Source organism: Gymnodraco acuticeps, unplaced genomic scaffold (genome assembly GCF_902827175.1).
Source record: "Gymnodraco acuticeps unplaced genomic scaffold, fGymAcu1.1, whole genome shotgun sequence".
Lineage (NCBI taxonomy): Eukaryota > Metazoa > Chordata > Actinopteri > Perciformes > Bathydraconidae > Gymnodraco > Gymnodraco acuticeps.
The window spans coordinates 136449-155489 of record NW_022992054.1 but is presented as its reverse complement, the minus strand read 5'-3'; the positions used below and the strand labels follow the sequence as shown (position 1 = coordinate 155489).

The 19041-nt window shown below is 40.9% G+C and overlaps 1 protein-coding gene across 1 annotated transcript; it reads right to left on the bottom strand.

The window, feature by feature from the left end:
* Nucleotides 1–471: 471 nt before the first annotated feature.
* On the bottom strand, nucleotides 472–18138 carry LOC117536986 (ras-related protein Rab-17-like). The gene is made up of 5 exons (XM_034202104.1): nucleotides 17970–18138; nucleotides 15369–15520; nucleotides 15139–15264; nucleotides 10083–10176; nucleotides 472–713 (listed from the first exon to the last, which is right to left on the bottom strand). Exons 1-5 carry the CDS (start codon nucleotides 18136–18138, stop codon nucleotides 583–585), a joined length of 672 nt encoding a protein of 223 aa, XP_034057995.1. The 3' UTR covers nucleotides 472–582.
* Between the last annotated feature and the right edge of the window lie 903 nt (nucleotides 18139–19041).

Genomic DNA, 19041 nt, shown 5'->3' with positions numbered 1-19041 from the left:
TTACACTACTTTACTTCACTACATTTTGTAAGCAAAATATTTTACTTTTTAGTTCACTACATTTATCGGACACAAATTATTACTAGTTACTTTACAGATCCAGATTATTGGCTAAAAATATATAGCTCCACCTTTACCAGCTATGATGAACAAATGAATGCCTCAATAATCATAACCATTTAGTATACAGTATATGATTCTGAATGGAGCTACAAAGCACAAGGAGTACGTTTACTTGTGTTACTTAAATATATTTTGATGCCGATACTTTTATGTACATTTACTTAAATATGGACTTTTTACTTGCAACAGGGTACACTGTCGCAGTTCTACTTCAAGTTAAGTCAAATATCTGAGTACTTCTTCTACCTCTGTTGATATCAGCGTAACATATGGCATAGACTGAGGAGGTGATCCTTAACCCTCTGAGGGAAGTCATTACAACAAATGGTTGAATTCTGCACAATTCAGTGTTTTTTTACAATTCTTTATTTGAGATGTTGTGATGACCAGGTGCCCATGTGTTACCCGGTGCAGCTTTAAAACAGAGACCAGCAGTACAACAATCAACAGAGTTAGAGGTCAGGGTCCCACTTTGCAGCAGGATGCAAAACGATTGAATGTGTTTCTGTGGCACAAATCCACATGAGGCGTCTCCTTCCACTCTGACAGCGCCCCCTGCTGCGCTCCAACACACTCGCACACCCTGTGGGCTGAATCAGAGCTATGTTACAACAACACATGCTAACACATGCAGAATAAAACCAGCACCTGAGAAGAAGACAAACAACTCTACTGCTCTCTAGTGGTAGATGAGTCTGTTAACCTGTTGCCCTTGGGTCAAATCTGACCTGTTTCTTAATATTTCTGTATGATAAGAGGTTTATGATCAAACCTTTTATTTAATTATGTGTGTTTTATTCAAATGTATAGCATCTGGTGTGATGCGATTCATTTGTTTCTAACGGTTTTGAAACAGAATCTTTACTAAACTTTGATGTATACGATAATGCTGTGACAATCGATCAAGGTATGTTCCTGTGATCTTAACTAGATACAAATAATTCCAATTGTTGGCCTTTTGTTAACTCAAAATTGGGTTAAACATTTTTATTTTCTTTGACCATAAATGCAAAAAAAGAAGTAAAACTATTGGTTATACTATATGCTGTAAAAACAATCAAACAAAGAACAAAAATGCACAGTTAAGGGCAGGGGCGGACAGGCCATTGGGAATACCGGGAAAACATTTGTAAGTGTTCCGGCCACTCCCTGGAGGGGTGTGGCCCGCACCCCACTGGGGTCACACCCGTGTACCGAACCGAAGGGCCCGTACCGAATAATTTGGCAGGAAAACAGAGTTCAGGGGGAGTGGCTGTACCAGTAGGATAGAAAAGGGGGAAGTGACGTCTGACTCAGAGGTCGCGCGGCTGTGGAGAAGAACGTGTTGCCCACATTCTGTTACTGAGTTTAGGATAGTTAGCTAACAGGTTTATTGTTTTGGGTGCAGTCATTTTTGTCTCAACTTGCTGTTCAAATAAATGTTGAAAGCAAAAGTAAATCTGTTTACAGTTCTGTTTCATATGGGTGATGAGAGATGTATCCATAGATTTAGTCCCTAATTTTGCTCTAAAAGTGCACCAGATTGATGCATTTAACTTCAACATGTATGCCCCCGGACCCCCCTAGAGGAGTTGAGGTCCACCACCTCCCTGTTAAATTGTCTCACCCACATTGAGGATGCCTCCTACGCCCATGTTTTATTCCATGTGTCAAGTCAGGCAAATTGGGTCCAAATGTTATTGCATCAATGATCTGTTAGCATTAAAATCACTAAATATATGCTGTAACTATTTTGCTCTAGGCAACTCAAGGGCTCAGGTAATGTGATTACTATATGAATAATGGTCCAAAATAACATAAAATGCATAGGGTTTTTTGTTAAGTTACATACTTTCGTCGCCTGCCGGCCGATACATGCCGCGCATTAAGTGGCCTGTCTGTCAATTAATCCCCGGGCCACTTTTTCCCCCCAGTCCGCCCCTGGTTAAGGGGAAGACAACAACAAGTTAAGACTGTGAATAAACCAGGGGGAGCAGACAACACGCTTAACAGGATACTTTGCATTGTTTGAAGTGGGGTTGTTTAACTTGTCCATAGTTAGTGTGCTACCTACAGTAGATGCTGTTTGGAAAAACAGAAAAGAATACCAGCAGGAAGCTCAACAATATACTGCTGTGGACGAGCAGCAGCAACACGTATTTATCCTCCCCAAAGAAAGATTTCCCGGTTTAAATGTGAACTATGTGGAATACTTTCATTGCATCAGAAATCCCTTTCCAAAAAACTGCTTAAAGGTCCCATGTCATGCTTTTCCGGTTATTACCCGTCCCCTTGTGTGTTATGAAGGTTTTTATGCATGTGAACGGTGTGCAGAGTCAAAACCCTCAAAGTACACCCTGTAGCGAGTAAAACTCTAACACAGAAAATACCTCCCCAAAACGCCTCGTTGAAGATACGTCATTGTCCATTGTTTACTTCCTGGGTATTGTGACGTAGGAATGGCCAGTAGCCGCGCCCAGAGCTATGACGCGATACGGTCATGCGTTACTCGGAACCAAATGGACCAATCCGTGGAGCCGTTACGTTACGTCCGCGGAGCCGTTACGTTAAGCCCCCGCTGATTGGTCCAAATTGACCAATCCACGGACTTCCTCACACACACACTCGGCTTGTTTGAGACGTGTTGCGGCTCGCCTCGAAAGTAGACGAGAATAGCCGATCGCAGCCGGGGGAGGTCTCAAAATGCTTGCATGAAGTCGGACAGCTCGGAGTCGGCTTCGTCTTCTTCTTCTTCTCTCGGTTTTTTGGCGGATTGCAAACAACTTTAAGGTGCATACCGCCACCTCCGGAGTCGGCTTGACTCGGTTTGCATTTATAAAGAATGCACACATGTGTTTAACCGTTAATGTCAGATATGTACTTAGTAAATACATTTGTTCCTGCTCAAGATTAGATTCAACTTTATTGTTATTGCACATATTACAGGTACTGAGACAACAAAATGCAGTTTAGCTTATAACCAGGAGTGCAACAAGCAGTAAAGTGAAAAGTAATGTACACAATCTACAGAATAACATATAGAATGAATTGAATGATGAATAAACAGTGAGGGGTATGAATACACTAGATATACACAGCAGCCTGTGAGCAGTATGAACAGTGTGTATGAATACACTAGATATACACAGCAGCCTGAGAGCAGAATGAACAGTGTGTATGAATATGCTAAGATATATAAAGTATAAAAACGGTAAGCAATGCAAGTATAGTATAAAATATATAGATATTCATTTCATGATGATAAACATTGTGGAACAATGATGAAAAATGGGAATGGATGTGGCGACGTACAACTGACACAAAACAACAACAAAACTTTGCCAGCCAATTGGAGAGTTTTATCAGCAGCACGGGGTAAAAACCACCAATGAGCGCTCAGCTCGAGATACCAGCGAGTCGTTTCCCATCAAGCATTTCGCTTCCGCAGCCCGTGGAGAGGAACTGCGCCGCCGCGCCTCACTCTCAAGGCTGCGGGCGTCTTTGTCCCGCGAGATTTCAACGTCTCATGTAGGCGAGCCCATAGATATATATAAACACTAGATGACTCACCCGCGCTGCTGGCCAATGGAGACCGACGTTGCCACATGGCAGCCATCTTGCCACAGGCAGCTCGATCATTCATAACATTATGTCTATGGTGCACTATTGAAATAACCGTAGATTGCTCCATTTTCAACCAATTTTCAAACGGTTTGGTTTGTTATAAACATCAAAGATGTAGTTATGATACTGCATACTTATAATTATAGTCATGAACTTTTTTTGTTCAACATGTCTTGTTGTCTCCTGTATCATAGCCATGCTAATAACGTTTATAATAAACTAAACCGTTTGTAAATCAGTCAAGAATTCAGCGAGTTAAGAGCATCTTTGTGCAGATCACTCACCTTACAACAGCTGTAGCAGTAGTTGTTGACTGTGGCAAGATGGCCGCCAGTGAGCTACGCTGGCGACTCCCCCTTGAGCCATCTAGTAGGCTTGTTTGAGACGCGTTGCGGCTCGCCTCGAAAGTAGATGAGAGTCATAGCCGCGGGAAGTAGGGGTGCTGGGGGTGCTGCACTCGCCAACAGGGGGTGCTGCAGCACCCCCTGTTGGCGAGTGGTGTACATTTGAAAAACTGAGTGACCACCTAAATAAAAATGATTAAACTACATAAAATAGTTATGATTTTACTTAAAATAAAATTTGCTGTATACAGTAGCATATAATAGTCATAGTATATATTTGTATATATCAGGTGGCTTGAATTTATTTTCCAAATAAGTAAAATCCGAGTCATCTTGGTCGTAGGTCTTGGGAGAGTGACGTAATTGACGCGACACACACACTGCAGAGTGACAACTTTCTAGAATGGAGCAAAAAAGGATTATTTTTTTTTCAACAAACAACCCAATAAAAAGAGTGGACCACCAGCTACTCCTCAGCCCACCACCTCTACAACTAGAGTAATATATATAAATTATCCATTATCTCATTAAATTTGCGCATATTTTAACACATTTCAGGAACCGAAATCTGAACTTTGGATAAAGCCAGGTTCAAAATTCTCGTTTCATTTTGTAGTCATATTAGCATCTACTGTAAGGCTTTCACCGAAGGGATTTTGGATATCTCTCTTTATCACTCCATAAATCAGAAAATATTGTCAACAGCCCTAAAATATCAATTTTCGCCATGTTTCTAGGTATACAATCTTATATAATTCAGGCTATGAATGATATATGAACAAACCCTTCTGTAAAAGCCTTCATAATATTGATAGGAATATAACTGGAAGGTCTGGTGTATGTAATTGCAACTGAAGTGGACATTTCGGACTCAGAGTAGGAGAAAAAACTCATTTTGAGAAAACGAACTTTAAAGATTGCAGTGAGGCGCTAGCTAAACCCTCTGTTCTTTGGATGACAGCTTGCGCATCGACGCACTCCGTGAAGGTATTTCATAGTCGGGGTCATTTGTGTTTTGTATAACCTTGCTTCGTGCAAGTGACAATTGTTGTTGTCTTCTCTGTGAACGTTTTTTTCCGCCGTTCTTTTGCCATTTTGAGATTTACATTTCTAGCGGAAAGCTAATCAGGAAGTGTTTTAGCACACCACGTGATGCATCTGAACGAATCACGTTGTCAGAAATTGACACCAACCAATGAGATTTCGTTTCTTGGTTTAAGACCCTTTTGTGCTTTCACAATTGGTTGCTGATACAAAGGAAATGACCATATTTGGATCCGATGAGATCATTGTGCAGGAGAGACGGAGCTTTTCCAACGATGACATTGTGCAAACAGCGATCGCGGTACTTTATGTTACGTTAGAAATGCTAACTTTTGGTGAATTTAGGAGAAATATACAGATGCAAATAGACAAACTATAGTAAAATGAACACTTAAATGTGTATTTTGTACGTTTTCTTTCCAAAAGCCTGAAAGAAAACATGTTATGGAATCAAAATAGCACAACATCTAAAAATTGACCAGTGCATGAAAAACGATGTTTTTGCCTGCCGTGTCTCGCCTTTAACAAACAATTTATGCGGCTCGTATCGCTGACAGCCGGGCCCGGCCCGGCACCGCCTTTTAAAAAAAAATGTAAACGGCTCCATCCCCACTTTTGGCAGCACCCCTGAGCAAAATGACTTCCCGCGGCTATGACGAGAGTAGCCGATCGCAGCCGGGGGAGGTCTCAAAAAGCTCGCCTGAAGTCGGACAGCTCGGAGTCGGCTTCGTCTTCTTCATCTTCTTCTTCGCCTTCTTCTTCTTCTTCTCTCGGTTTTTTGGCGGATTGCAAACAACGTTAAGGTGCATACCGCCACCTAGTGATGGCAAAATGAAGCTTTGAATGAAGCGTCGAACCACTTGGACAATTGTGTCGGAAATAGGTTCATTTCTCGAAGCTTCAGTTACAGCGACCTCTCCTGGCGAAGTGCAAGGCTGCAGTGGGTTTAACGTATCTTTGCCTTGAAAAATATTCGATGCACACACACACACTAAGACTGAATATCATGTTCTATTTGAAATTAAAGATTGATAATTGTCTGTATTGGGTTATTGAGAAGAGACTAGAGAGTGCTAGACATGTTTTTGGGCGGAGAGGGCCTTTTATCAGTTATTAAAGTTGAAAAGCAATGATTAAAATACGTCCATTCCGGGATTTCAACCAGCTGCGCGGAGGACATCGCCGCATTCGGGCCGCCGGCTCTACCCACTGGGCTATCTATTGCTTGAAATAATTAACTGTTTTTATATTACTGATAATTGTCTTTTTGTTCACAACTTCTCCACATTTCGAAGTGTTTCCCGAGCCAGAACGACCTATCTTTCTTCCTGGCTTGCTCTATAATGATATCAAATACAATGCCAACAACAACTCAACAGCAACAACGCAAACTACGAAAACAACCCACACATTGTGCATTGTTTAGAGCGGTCATAAAGTGTTGAAGCACTCAAGTTTGAAACTGTTTCAACCTGTCACCTGTCAGAATCGAGACGAGGCAGTGCATTGAATCGCGTGAATGGACCGTGAACCAGTCAAGTGATTCATTCAGGAAATGAAGCAGTTGCTGCTTCGGACGTCACATGTCACGTGATTTGAAGCAGTTGCTGCTTCGGACGTCATATGTCACGTGATTTGAAGCAAGCTTCGAAGCACTGCTTCTATGGAATAGGAAGTCCAGGGTTGAAGCTCCGTTCGAAGCTTCAGTGTCAAACTGCCATCACTACCGCCACCTCCGGAGTCGGCTTGACTCGGTTTGCATTTATAAAGAATGCACACACGTGTTTAATCGTTAATGTCAGATATGTACTAAGTAAATACATTTGTTCCTGCTCAAGATTAGATTCTACTTTATTGTTATTTCACATATTACAGGTACTGAGACAACGAAATGCAGTTTAGCTTCTAACCAGGAGTGCAACAAGCAGTAAAGTGAAAAGTAATGTACACAATAGACAGAATAAAATATAGAATGAATTGAATGATGAATTTCTTCTTTTCTCAAACAAGCCTACTCATATGGCGCTGCTACTCACTGCAGGCAGCTCTGCTGATTTCTCCTCCCTGGCTGCAGGCTGATAACAGACAGTTGGGATCGCGGCAAAATTCTCTCTGCAGACCCATTCTCACAGCGTTTATCAACCTTTTTCTTACTCAATATCAAGCCACACTTATTGTTTTTACTTCGGCTGTGACTTTGTGTGTGCTCAGGATGAGTTTGGCTGTGTTTCGATGTGTATCGCTTGTAGTGGCCAAAATCCCAAAAAGTTTGTCTTGTAACCTTCACCTCAAAAGTTATTGTTCTTGGCCACATGTAGAGCTTGGGCCTCGGAAGCAGTGTCAGACTCGCAGTACACAATACACTGGACGTTTCGGTTGCTTTTCAAGGTTTATTTCCAGCAAAACAAAATACGAAAGCAATATTTAACATAAACTTAAACAGCAGATCCTAATAATCTGTATTTGACTAAGTATAAGGTTGCGTCTGCGTGTCAATGACGGTATTGCTGCTGCCTGCTGCTCTCCCGTCACACACCGCACCTCCAACTTAAAGCCTTAGCCCCGCCCCCTTCACCTGAGCAAAGCACACCTCTCACAGAAACAGAAAAATGCATTAATAAAGGTTCCAAATAAATCAAAACAAAATAAACTTAAATGCGGCTCCTACATCGCTAAACAAGGAAACAACACCTCCACGGAGCTCAGCGCGATTCACAACGTCCCGACCAATCAGAGCACACTGTGCTCACAGGGAGTGTGGGGGCTGGAGCTATTGGAGCTACAACGAGCCGTTAAAGGCAGAGAGTGAAATTCAGTGAATACACGTAGTTTACAGAGATGCTGTATGAGAAACCAATGTGAGTTTGGAGAATTGGACAATATAAATCTATTCTAGTAGACCTCAACAATGGAATTATGATCAGTGGAAACATGCCCGGCACCGTATAAATAAACTGTGAACTTTTATGCTACGATGTATGTGATGTCAGATAGTAACTAAAACAAAAAATCGCAGGCTACGTCAAATAAATTCATGTGTCTGTTGTGATTTGTGATTCGTCCACATTTAGACCAATCACAGCGTCACACTCTGCCGCCTATTCTAGATTTGTGTATTGTTTATTGTGCATTCTGTAGACTCCCATTTATGTTTGAATTACACAATGGACATCAGAAATTGGCTTAAAAGGTCTAAGGATTTATTAAAACGAAATATCGATGAAAGAACTGCAGCCGATGGTGCTGCTGGCGACCCTGCACCAGCCGTTGCAGCAGCACGCCTTAATGTCACAAGCTTGACCTCGGCAAACCCCGGGGCTGAGTTAGCGAGCCCAAGCCTTGACTCATCAAGGCGGCCGCCACCAACGCTGTCCTCCGAGGCACAGCTCCTTGTGCCCCTACCATCACCACCTGCGTTGCCACACCCTGTACCACACCCGCCAGCATCCTCCTCCTCCTCCGTGCCGGTGCCTCCACTAGAGACGCTACCTTGCAGTAACATCAACAGGTTCTATTGGGCCAGCAACCGCTCAAAGACCAAGAGCCCCAGATGATCTTGGGGTTAATAAACCCAACCAGGTGAAACTGGATCGTTATCCAGGGAGATTGTTTTCAGGAAAGAAGCGCACTTTTGCCGCTGCATGGTACAACAACAGACCATGTCTTGAAGATTCGTTCAAAGCAGACGCAGCCTTTTGTTTCCCCTGTAGACAGTTTAAAGTAAATACGTCTTCATCTGATGCGGCTTTTACTGTCAAAGGTTTTTGCGACTGGAAACACGCATTACAGACTGATAAAGGACTGCAAAGGCATGCCGCATCAAAAGAACACATTTCATGTGAGAGTTTGTGGAGAGAGAGACAGATACGCGAGGAAACAAATAAGGACATGAGTACTTTGGTGCAGATCAGCTGGCACGGAACCGTTATTACGTGTCATTTGTCGTTGATATTATAGCTTTTTTAGCTGTCAACCAACTCCCTCTCAGAGGTGACCACGGTTCACTCCACAGCATGTCCGAGTCAGGCAGTGGGCTCTTCCTGTCGCTGTTTGAGTATATGCTGCAGTACAAAGATGCAGAGTTGGCCAAAATAATGGACAGCATTCCCCACACAGCAACATACACCTCTCACAACATGCACAATGCCATAATAGAGCTAACAGCAGTTCATCGTCTCCGTCTCTACTATTTCTCTCCGAGTGCAACGGTGAGGAAGCTGCCATCCTTAACAGTGTGCCTTGCTCGTGATTTACAGTGTTTGTGCTGCCACGCACACAATGTTTCAAAAGTGGTTTATGTTGTCCTTTATTTGTGTATGTGTTTGCGATAAGTGTGCGTCTTTACGCAATGCTGTTGGCCTTGCTGTTTGATATATATTGTGCCGCAGGCCCGCAGCACGTGACGGTTTTGTGTGCCCTCCCATGAAAATCATATGCCCTCCCTTTAGATTTGTTCTGGCGCCGGGTCTGAGTGGAAATGGCCATGACATGGGACCTTTAAAACACAGAAGTCACACAATAAGACCAAGCAGCTAATCGATCAGGGCAGCTGCTCCTCTGTTCTGCTAGGTAGATTCATTGTTTGTGTCAATGGAGTCTGGTGATTTTTAAAAGAGCATAGATAAAGGCTGTGGTTGCGGATATTGAGTTTTTAGTTGTCTCAAACTCGTTTTGCTGCCGCACCTGTCCGCAGTGCTATAGCTTAGCTCCCTGCTGGTATTCTTGTTGGTCATTTACTGTTTGCGATACACTGATGGTGAATTGACTGTACGTCAAACAACACCTCTTCAAAAAATCCAAACTATCCCTTTGCCCTCAAACTCTCTTAGTATTTTAAGGCACCTGAAGGATGGACGTTTGCTGGGGCAAAACACAGCCTAGCAGCAAAGCTGTGTTGCTAAGTCCAGGCAATAATAGTCTCTATGAACATGTTTGTTGCATTCCCTCCGACACCTTTAGCCTTCTTACCTACACCCAGCAGCAGCTGCTCCACCTGATCCCCTGACAGGGCTGATGTCTCTGTGAAGAATAACCCTCTGTCATTGGCCAGACTCTGTCCTTCCTGTAGGACCAATCAGAATCAGCGGGGGAAAGTGCAGTGTTACAGTGTATAGCAGTGGCATATTTACTGTGGCTGACGGGCAAACGCACCAAAACACTTCAATTAGGAGAAACTGATTGCACTTTCAAAAACAAAGCATGTATGAGAAAATATATATAAAAACACAAATCTGCCAAAACACATGTACATTACATCTGTTTTGGAAGATGTAAATGAAGAAACATCTTCACCAACTTGACAACACATGCACAGTGTTTACAAAAAGCGTTGCAATGAACAAATCGCAGCAATTAAGCTCGAAACACACCAGAACCAGTGGACCCTGGACCCAGGGATTATAAAGTAGGCCACTGGAAACGTACCTAAAATATAAATAATGATAATTTTATCGCAGGATTCCTTCTGATATTATTGCAGATCTGTTGAACGATAGCAGCTAACATAGCCTGCAGTCATTTCAAATATACTGACAAACACAGTTATGAAACAGATGCCCCCTCCCCCGGGGGCAGACATGCTAACGCTAACGGTACATTAGCATCGTCGATCTTTTCTACTTCAAGCTATCTGCACAAATGGTTAACATTGAACATTAACAAGATCAGACGGTTCAGGGAGAATCGAAGGAAGGCAGGCAGGCAGCTTTGAATGACATTCTTCTTGACGTGTTTCATTGTGGTGATAGTGAGGGTAGTCAATCCCTTTTTGGCAGGACAGTAGTGACGGCCATCTTGGTGACGTGTATTGTTCTGTGACACCAGAGATGTAGTTCATTGAGCGGTTTCACACAAAAAAAGTCTTACTTCACAGTTTTACGGCAATTTTTTTTTTTTTAACTTAACTTAACTTAACTTAAATTGACAAACATCATATGTGTTATTCGTGGCACAATTCAAACGGGATCGAAAGATAACTTTGACTTCAATACATGATTTTTCCGAAATAAGGGCCGTTTCTCAATGTCGAGTAAACCTGCTGCAGAGCCACTATTTCAAGTATACTACGTCATCGAGTGGCGCCGAAGGACTGTTTAAAGGCCCAGCATTCGGCGCCACTCGATGACGTAGTATACTTGAAATAGTGGCTCTGCAGCAGCTTTACTCGACATTGAGAAACGACCAGTGTCCCATGGAGTTTCACCGGAAAGGGAGGGACTTCGGCTCTATATAGCACTCCCAGCCAACCCGGCCGGTATCACGGTGAGACGTGAACATGTGACGCTTTACCATTGCTGGGAGACGTGAAGATGTCACGGTTTCGTCTTTTCAAAACGTGAAAAGCGTGACAGCTACACGGTATTGTTAACCCATGTTAACCAGTGGAGAAATAACCGGAAATACCAAGCAAATGCTACCCCCGACGTAATGATTTATTTTTTAATAGTCACACTCGATTACAGCGATTTTCTTGTTGCCCCAGCTGGTCGACACCTCTTTTAGCATAAACAAAGGCTACATTAATGTATTAAATCGATGTTAATCCATGCGTGTGGATGTGGAATTAACGGACGTGACGTTGTGCGATTGAGTTGCCAAGCAACAGCTTCGGTTCATGTTAATTTACAAACTATTCAACTACAACCGTAGTTATATTTAAAAACATGTTAGAAGGCCTCACGAAATACTTTAATGCACATTAAAATGTAAATGTGAAGGAATGTGTGTATAACAAAATACATCGGTCATTAAACGAAACCGGAAACAGACGTAGGCAAGATCCTCAGCTCGATGATTGGATGGTTATCCGCAATGCATGCTGGGATTTGGTGTTTATGTGATGTGAAATCTGAAAACGTTTTTTAAAAATACAATAATACATTATTCCGAGTGTGCTTGCTTTACTCTTTGAAAGTCATCACATAACGGCATTGTAATACACGGTTCGGCTGCATTAAATATTACATATCTGCCGTAGTTCTCTATTTATAGAGCCCTGCTGAGAAGACTTCTGGACAAACAGGAGAACTGCCGCCAAAACTGAATACGTGACGTTGATCATAAATATATAAGCAATTATACAACATCTTACATTTCTTTTCACACAATGCGTCTCCTTGCAGTATCAACACTAATTTGGCTGACTTTTATATTTGATCCAATTGGTAGATAGGCTGTATTTACACCATAACCGTGCAGAGCTGATAGAAAGGGACACCTGGTGGTCAAAGCACGTTATTGAATTTTATTATTTTATTATTAGATATTAATAGGATCTCTATAAAGTATATTCATTACTCGTTATTCTCTACTAATAGTTCATTAAAGACTGTATATAATGACTAGTTTGAACATCCCTTTCAAGATTTTATAAGCTAAGGTTTATTGACATATCATATTATACACAACTACTGTGTAGTTATGCAATGAATGAAAAACTTGGGTCGCAGGTTCCTCAACAGTGCATTACAAGACATCTATCAATATGTGTGTATACTCCACCATTAAACTGTCATTCTGCACATTTCTTATACTATCTACATACATCTTATAAGAGTATAATACATATGTATAATATCAGTTTAATAATAAACAAATAATAAACAAATAAGTGCTTAAACATAGTTAACATTGCAGGAAAGCAATATATTAGACGTTAAGTACTTTGTCAGGCTTAATATTTATCTGTAGATACAAATGTCACTGTGTGTGCTGTGTGCTCTGCATGTGTGACCATTAAAGAATCAGAATACCTTTATTAGTTCCACAGAGGGGAAATGTGCAGCGTTACAGCAGGAAAGAGCCACAGACAGCTTAGTGTTGCATATCTTACATGCGTTAAAAAAGTACTAAGTTAGAATAAAATAAACAGTATGCTAAAAAAGTACTAAGTTATAATATATTAAACAATATGCTAAAAAAAAAAGATAAAAAGTTACATAATTTTCAAAAATACAGATCAAAAACAAAACGGCATATATATTGATTTAGTGGCCAGGTATAAATTACACAGTTATTAATGGCATATATATATATATATATTGCACATATAGCACATATTGCACAAAGTTGGTTTGTATTTAGCAGCAAGGGGTGTTATAGTCTGTGTTGTGGTGTGTGTAGGAGGGTCAACAAGGGGCAGTGCTGGTTGTACAGTCTGACCGCTGCAGGAAGGAAGGACCTGCGGTTTCAAGAGGGTTTCATCCCTCCATATTCTTCTTAAAGCTTTTTTCTTATTCAAAATAAGACCTTAACCTAAAGTACTCTTTAATGTTTAAATTAAGCCTTATTAGTTTGTCTGTTTTGCACATCCTCCTATTAATATCTAATAATAAAATAATACAATTCAATAACGTGCTTTGACCACCAGGTGTCCCTTTCTATCAGCTCTGCACGGTTATGGTGTAAATACAGCCTATCTACCAATTGGATCAAATATAAAAGTCAGCCGAATTAGTGTTGATACTGCAAGGAGACGTATTGTGTGAAAAGAAATGTAAGATGTTGTTTAATTGCTTATATATTTATGATCCACGTCACGTTTTCAGTGCCTCATGTTTGTCTAGAAGTCTTCTCAGCAGGGCTCTATAAATAGAGAACTACGGCAGATATGTAATATGTAATGCAGCCGAACCGTGTATTACAATGCCGTTATGTGATGACTTTCAAAGAGAAAAGCAAGCACACTCGGAATAAAGTATTATTGTATTTTTAAAAAACGTTTTCAGATTTCACATCACATAAACACCAAATCCCAGCATGCATTGCGGATAACCATCCAATCATCGAGCTGAGGATCTTGCCTACGTCTGTTTCCGGTTTCGTTTAATGACCGATGTATTTTGTTATACACACATTCCTTCACATTTACATTTTAATGTGCATTAAAGTATTTCGTGAGGCCTTCTAACATGTTTTTAAATATAACTACGGTTGTAGTTGAATAGTTTGTAAATTAACATGAACCGAAGCTGTTGCTTGGCAACTCAATCGCACAACGTCACGTCCGTTAATTCCACATCCACACGCATGGATTAACATCGATTTAATACATTAATGTAGCCTTTGTTTATGCTAAAAGAGGTGTCGACCAGCTGGGGCAACAAGAAAATCGCTGTAATCGATTGTGACTATTAAAAAATAAATCATTACGTCGGAGTAGCATTTGCTTGGTATTTCCGGTTATTTCTCCACTGGTTAACATGGGTTAACAATACCGTGTAGTTGTCACGCTTTTCACGTTTTGAAAAGACGAAACCGTGACATCTTCACGTCTCCCAGCAATGGTAAAGCGTCACATGTTCACGTCTCACCGTGATACCGGGTTGCTCCCAGCTGTGTGTATCACTTTTTAATGTCCCCTGGTTTTTGTTCTTATTGCTGCGTTTTTTTCTCTGCAGCATTTCGTTTCTTTTAGTAAATGCTGCGCATATGTTGTCAAGTTGGTAAAGATGTTTCTTCATTTGCATGTGTTTTGGCACATTTGGGTTTTTATATTTGCATAATTTTCTTAAATGCAGCGTGTTTCTCCTAATGGAAGCGTTTTGGGCAGCCACAAAAGTAATGCAATAATAAAGAGTATGTTTACTTATTAAATGTAGAGAAGAAAAGCACAAATTAGTAATAGAATAGAAATAATGACAAACAGCTGTGTCTAAAAAATGAGTAGCAGCAATTGAAAACGATATTACACATTGCAGGTTTATGCACAATATTGCAACCGTCTGTATTGTGTGTGGTCCACAACACAATGAATGTTATAGATTGTAATATAAAAGGAAAACACAGAAACGTTGACCTTAATTAAATGTATTATGGCAACAAAATGTCAGATGAAAGCAATACAATTAAGTTGAACATGTATATATTTTTCTTTGAACTTAATGTTATAGCTTTCATCTAACCTAATACAGTTATGTGAAATCTGTTAATACATTTAATTAAAGTCAACATTTCAGTTTGTTCAGTGTATGGTAGCATTTTATAGACTGATTGACTGTGATAAAAGGAGTTATTCCGTGTGTACCTGCGCTGACACTTGTCGATGCTGTTCCAGGTCGCCCTTGTTGCCCACCAGCCACAGGACGGTGGATCCTGAGAAGTACTGCTTCTCCAGCTCTCTGAGCCACACTTGAGCTCTGATAAATGTGTCCTTTATTGACACAAACACACACAAAGATACACAACGTAATGAGCACCAGCCCAAACAATGAGAGTTGATGAGTTATTTTAGTGGTCAGATGTCTGTTCCGTTACCCTTTTGCTGATATCATAGACCAGCAGTGCAGCGTGGGCTCCTCTGTAGTAAAGGGGGGTGACACTGTGGTACTTTTCCTCCCCTGCCGTGTCCCAAATCTCAAAGCGAAGAGTGACTTCACGCAGATGCACCGCCTGGGTGAGGTATGCACCTGAGGGGGAGGGGGGGGGGGGGACAGACAGCACAATGACATCATCCGGGACTCATTTGTTCACAGATCAGCAACGTTTAGTGTGTCATGTTGACGCATTTTAAAGGGGACTTATCGTGGAAAATGCACTTTTTTATGTCTTTTATAGATAATGATGTACCCCGGTGTGTCAGGAAACACACAAAGTGTCAGAAAATAAAACCCTCTCTCTTTTCCTCCATGCGCAAATCTCTAAAAACGGGGTTACAACGGAGCTGATCCAGATTTGGACCCACGGCCCTATCAGAAACGTTGCTGTATCAGAAACAATGCCCGACGTGTTTTGGAAGTAATTTGGTCTGTGTTTACATTAGCAAGCATCGCTAACACTCAGAGCTAACGCTGTACTGGAGAGAATATGTGTAAAGAAACAGGATATAAAAGGTACGGTCCTTGTGGTACACCTGCGAGAGAGAAAGCATTTGAGCTCTATACTGTTTCAGAAATAATCCTTGATGTGGTTTGGAACATGATATGGCGATTCATTACCGCAGCATTTAGACAGTGGGTGTTTCTCAATCTCAAGTAAAGCTGCTCCAGAGCCACTATTTCAAGATACTACATCATCGAGTGCCGCCGAAGGACTGTTCCAATTTCCAGGATACTTGGAATTCTACCAAGGCCGGTGTACTTCGTTACGGGAAATTTCGAGGCTGCACATGTGTAGACTCCGCGGTCTTAAAATCCCCACAATGCTTTGCGCACGGACCAATTTCCAAAATCTTTGGCGGAAAATGTAAGGCGGGGCCTCTCATATGACGCACACCTGCACACTTGCTAGCCTGTTCCACTCTTCGTTTTCCGAGGCTATAGGAGGTATTCTTGCCTCGCTTCTGAAGGAACTCACGCAGAGGTACATGTGCTACCAAGCAAGCCTCCTCGACATTTAGAAACACCCAGTATCTGCCGGGTCCCGCATGAGCAGGCATAAGCTCCGCCCTCTCTTTTTTTTCCCAATTTTTTTTTTTTTTAAGCTTACCCAGAATCAGCAATTTAGTAACAGGGCTGAAATAGAAGGGTATGATGCATTGGCTAGAATGGGTGATCTGTTTGGTATTTTGAGAAAAACACTTCATAGACATGCTTTTTATATATATTTTTTATATATCTGAGACCTATATGCTATTGCCTAAAAATAGCATGATAGGTGACCTTTAAAGGTCCTCTATTATACTGTTTATCATCAATAGGTCTTGGATACAAACATGTCTCTGAAGTGTTTGGCTCGAAATACCAAACAGATCACCCATTGTAGCATGCCATAACTCTGTTTCAGCCCTGTTTCCAAAGTGCTGATTCTCTGTCTGTTACTTTAGATGAAAATAAGGTGCACCTCCCAACGCCACTCTGAGAGACATTTGGTCAAAAAGAGCACAATGGTGCTAGAGGAGGAGATTCAGCTGATAATGTGGCCAAAAAATCGCCATGACATCATAAAGTGGCCAAAATCTGATCAACTCATTTTCAGACAGGTTTTTATATAAATGGATCGGACAAAAAGTGAGCGAATCTTTTTTCCTGAAACGTTCAGAATGTCTTTACATAGAGGGGACACATGTTGATGTATAAAATACATGAAAAAGTGGATTTTGCATAACAGGTGACCTTTAAGCTATTAACGCAACATTCTGTCTCACTTGTGGAAGCACCGTCACAGCTTTCAATCTAAATACGACTCGAAAAGCCAAAAAAACTGTGTGTACTTTGTTTGGTGATTCTATGTTGAAAATCACAAATATAAGAGCCATGCCAAACTATTAAATTATACAACTATATAATTATGATAAATATTTAAGTTGACATTTTGGGAAATAAGTTCATTAACTAGAGAAAGAATAACAAATTGAGAACTTTATCAATTATTTAGATCTATGAAGCGATAGCCAGGAGTCATTAGCCTAGCTTAGCATCAAAACTGGATACACCTTTTACAACCAGTCTGGCTTTTTCCAGGAAAAAAATATGCCTTCAAGCTCCAATGAAGTTAGTTAACAAATACTCTTGTTTGTTTAGTCCGTACAAAAACTGAGGATTAAAAGAGAAGTTGTGGTTTCTCCAGGAAGTTCATGTTTCTCGCTGAGAAATATTCTAAACACATAAGTTACAGAGAGACCACAGCTGGATGTTGTTTTTGAACTATACACAGATTTTGGAATAGGTTAAACTTTTAACAGCTGTTATTAAGAATTTGTTTCTACTGCAGCTACAGCCATGTTAGCTGTTTCCACTGCTTCCAGGCTGAATGCTAAGCCATTAAGGAATCATGAGTATAGTTAAGATCTTTGAATCCAACCTTCAGCAAGAAGGCAAATAACAACTTTCACATCACAAAATATATATTTGAATTATTTTCAGATTAAATACGTTTTTCCCCAATATATCATTGTCTCTGCATATGTCATGAACTCACAGCCTACAGTAGGTGATGTCCTCCTGAACTCATCCTTGCAGAACCGCAGGGCCAGGCTGGACTTTCCCACACCAGAGGCCCCCAGAAGAACCATCTTAACCCTGAGGGTCCGCATCGGTCTGCTCAAAGTGTCGGGGTCTCCTGGCACCTTTGGGAGCTTTTCCCCCATCAAAAGTTCACTCCGTTTCAAAAGAGTGATAAAATACAGAATGACAAGATAGTAAAAAGTCCCAGAAGGTCCTCAAGCCCTGATTCAGCAGTCCTCCGTCTCCTTAGCAACAACTACTCCAAACTCTGTCAGAGATGTAATAATGTCTTCTCTGCCGTGTCTGACACTACGCAAGCTTTAACTGGTTTTACAGAAAATAAAAGTAAAACCAAAGTCCAGTCTTAACTTGTAAAAGGCTGACACCATAATTTCACTTCCTTTTAGACACCCACAACAGAGCTATAACACATTTGAGGCCATTGTAAACTAAACATCACATGCACTCACGGTTAACATGCTCATTACACATAACACAGGAGGACAACAGTGACAAACTAATGGTCATGTTTTTGGTAAATTACACTGGGGAGTTTTTGATGGGGGCAAACTGGATGAGAAATGTGGTCTTCTTCCAAAGTTCAGTGTTATGTCCATCAGATGCCAGATGTCTTTTTATTGAAGTTATGTATTCATTCAGTTCATTAACAACATTTAATGAAGGAAAACTTTATTTGTGTATGGTGTTACTTTACAGCATGTTTCAATATGAATTTCCTATTACATGATATATTGCTTAGTTGCATGGTGAAATAAGTTAGGTTAAGTCATTCAAAATGGGACACAAACATTTCGTGTTTTTCCTCTATCTCTTTGCAAGGCACTGATTCAACACAAGAGGGAGTCATTGCATTATCACAGCCCAGTGGTAATGATAAAGTGTCTTTCCAGACATTACAGTTATCAATACCATGGTAACATAATTCGAATATGATGGTCTGGGAACCACTTTGTCATAAAATAACCTTTAGGCAAATGTATTCAGTTGCTTAAATGCAAGTGTCTCATCGATTCAATACTTTGAAG

Coding starts and splice junctions, on each gene's coding strand:
- LOC117536986 (XM_034202104.1), bottom strand. CDS start 18,138: ATGGGGGAAAAGCTCCCAAAGGTGCCAGGAGACCCCGACACTTTGAGC. Junction 15,265..15,368: donor TCTATGATATCAGCAAAAGG/GTAACGGAACAG, acceptor GTGTCAATAAAG/GACACATTTATCAGAGCTCA. Junction 10,177..15,138: donor ATCGACAAGTGTCAGCGCAG/GTACACACGGAA, acceptor TTGGTCCTACAG/GAAGGACAGAGTCTGGCCAA.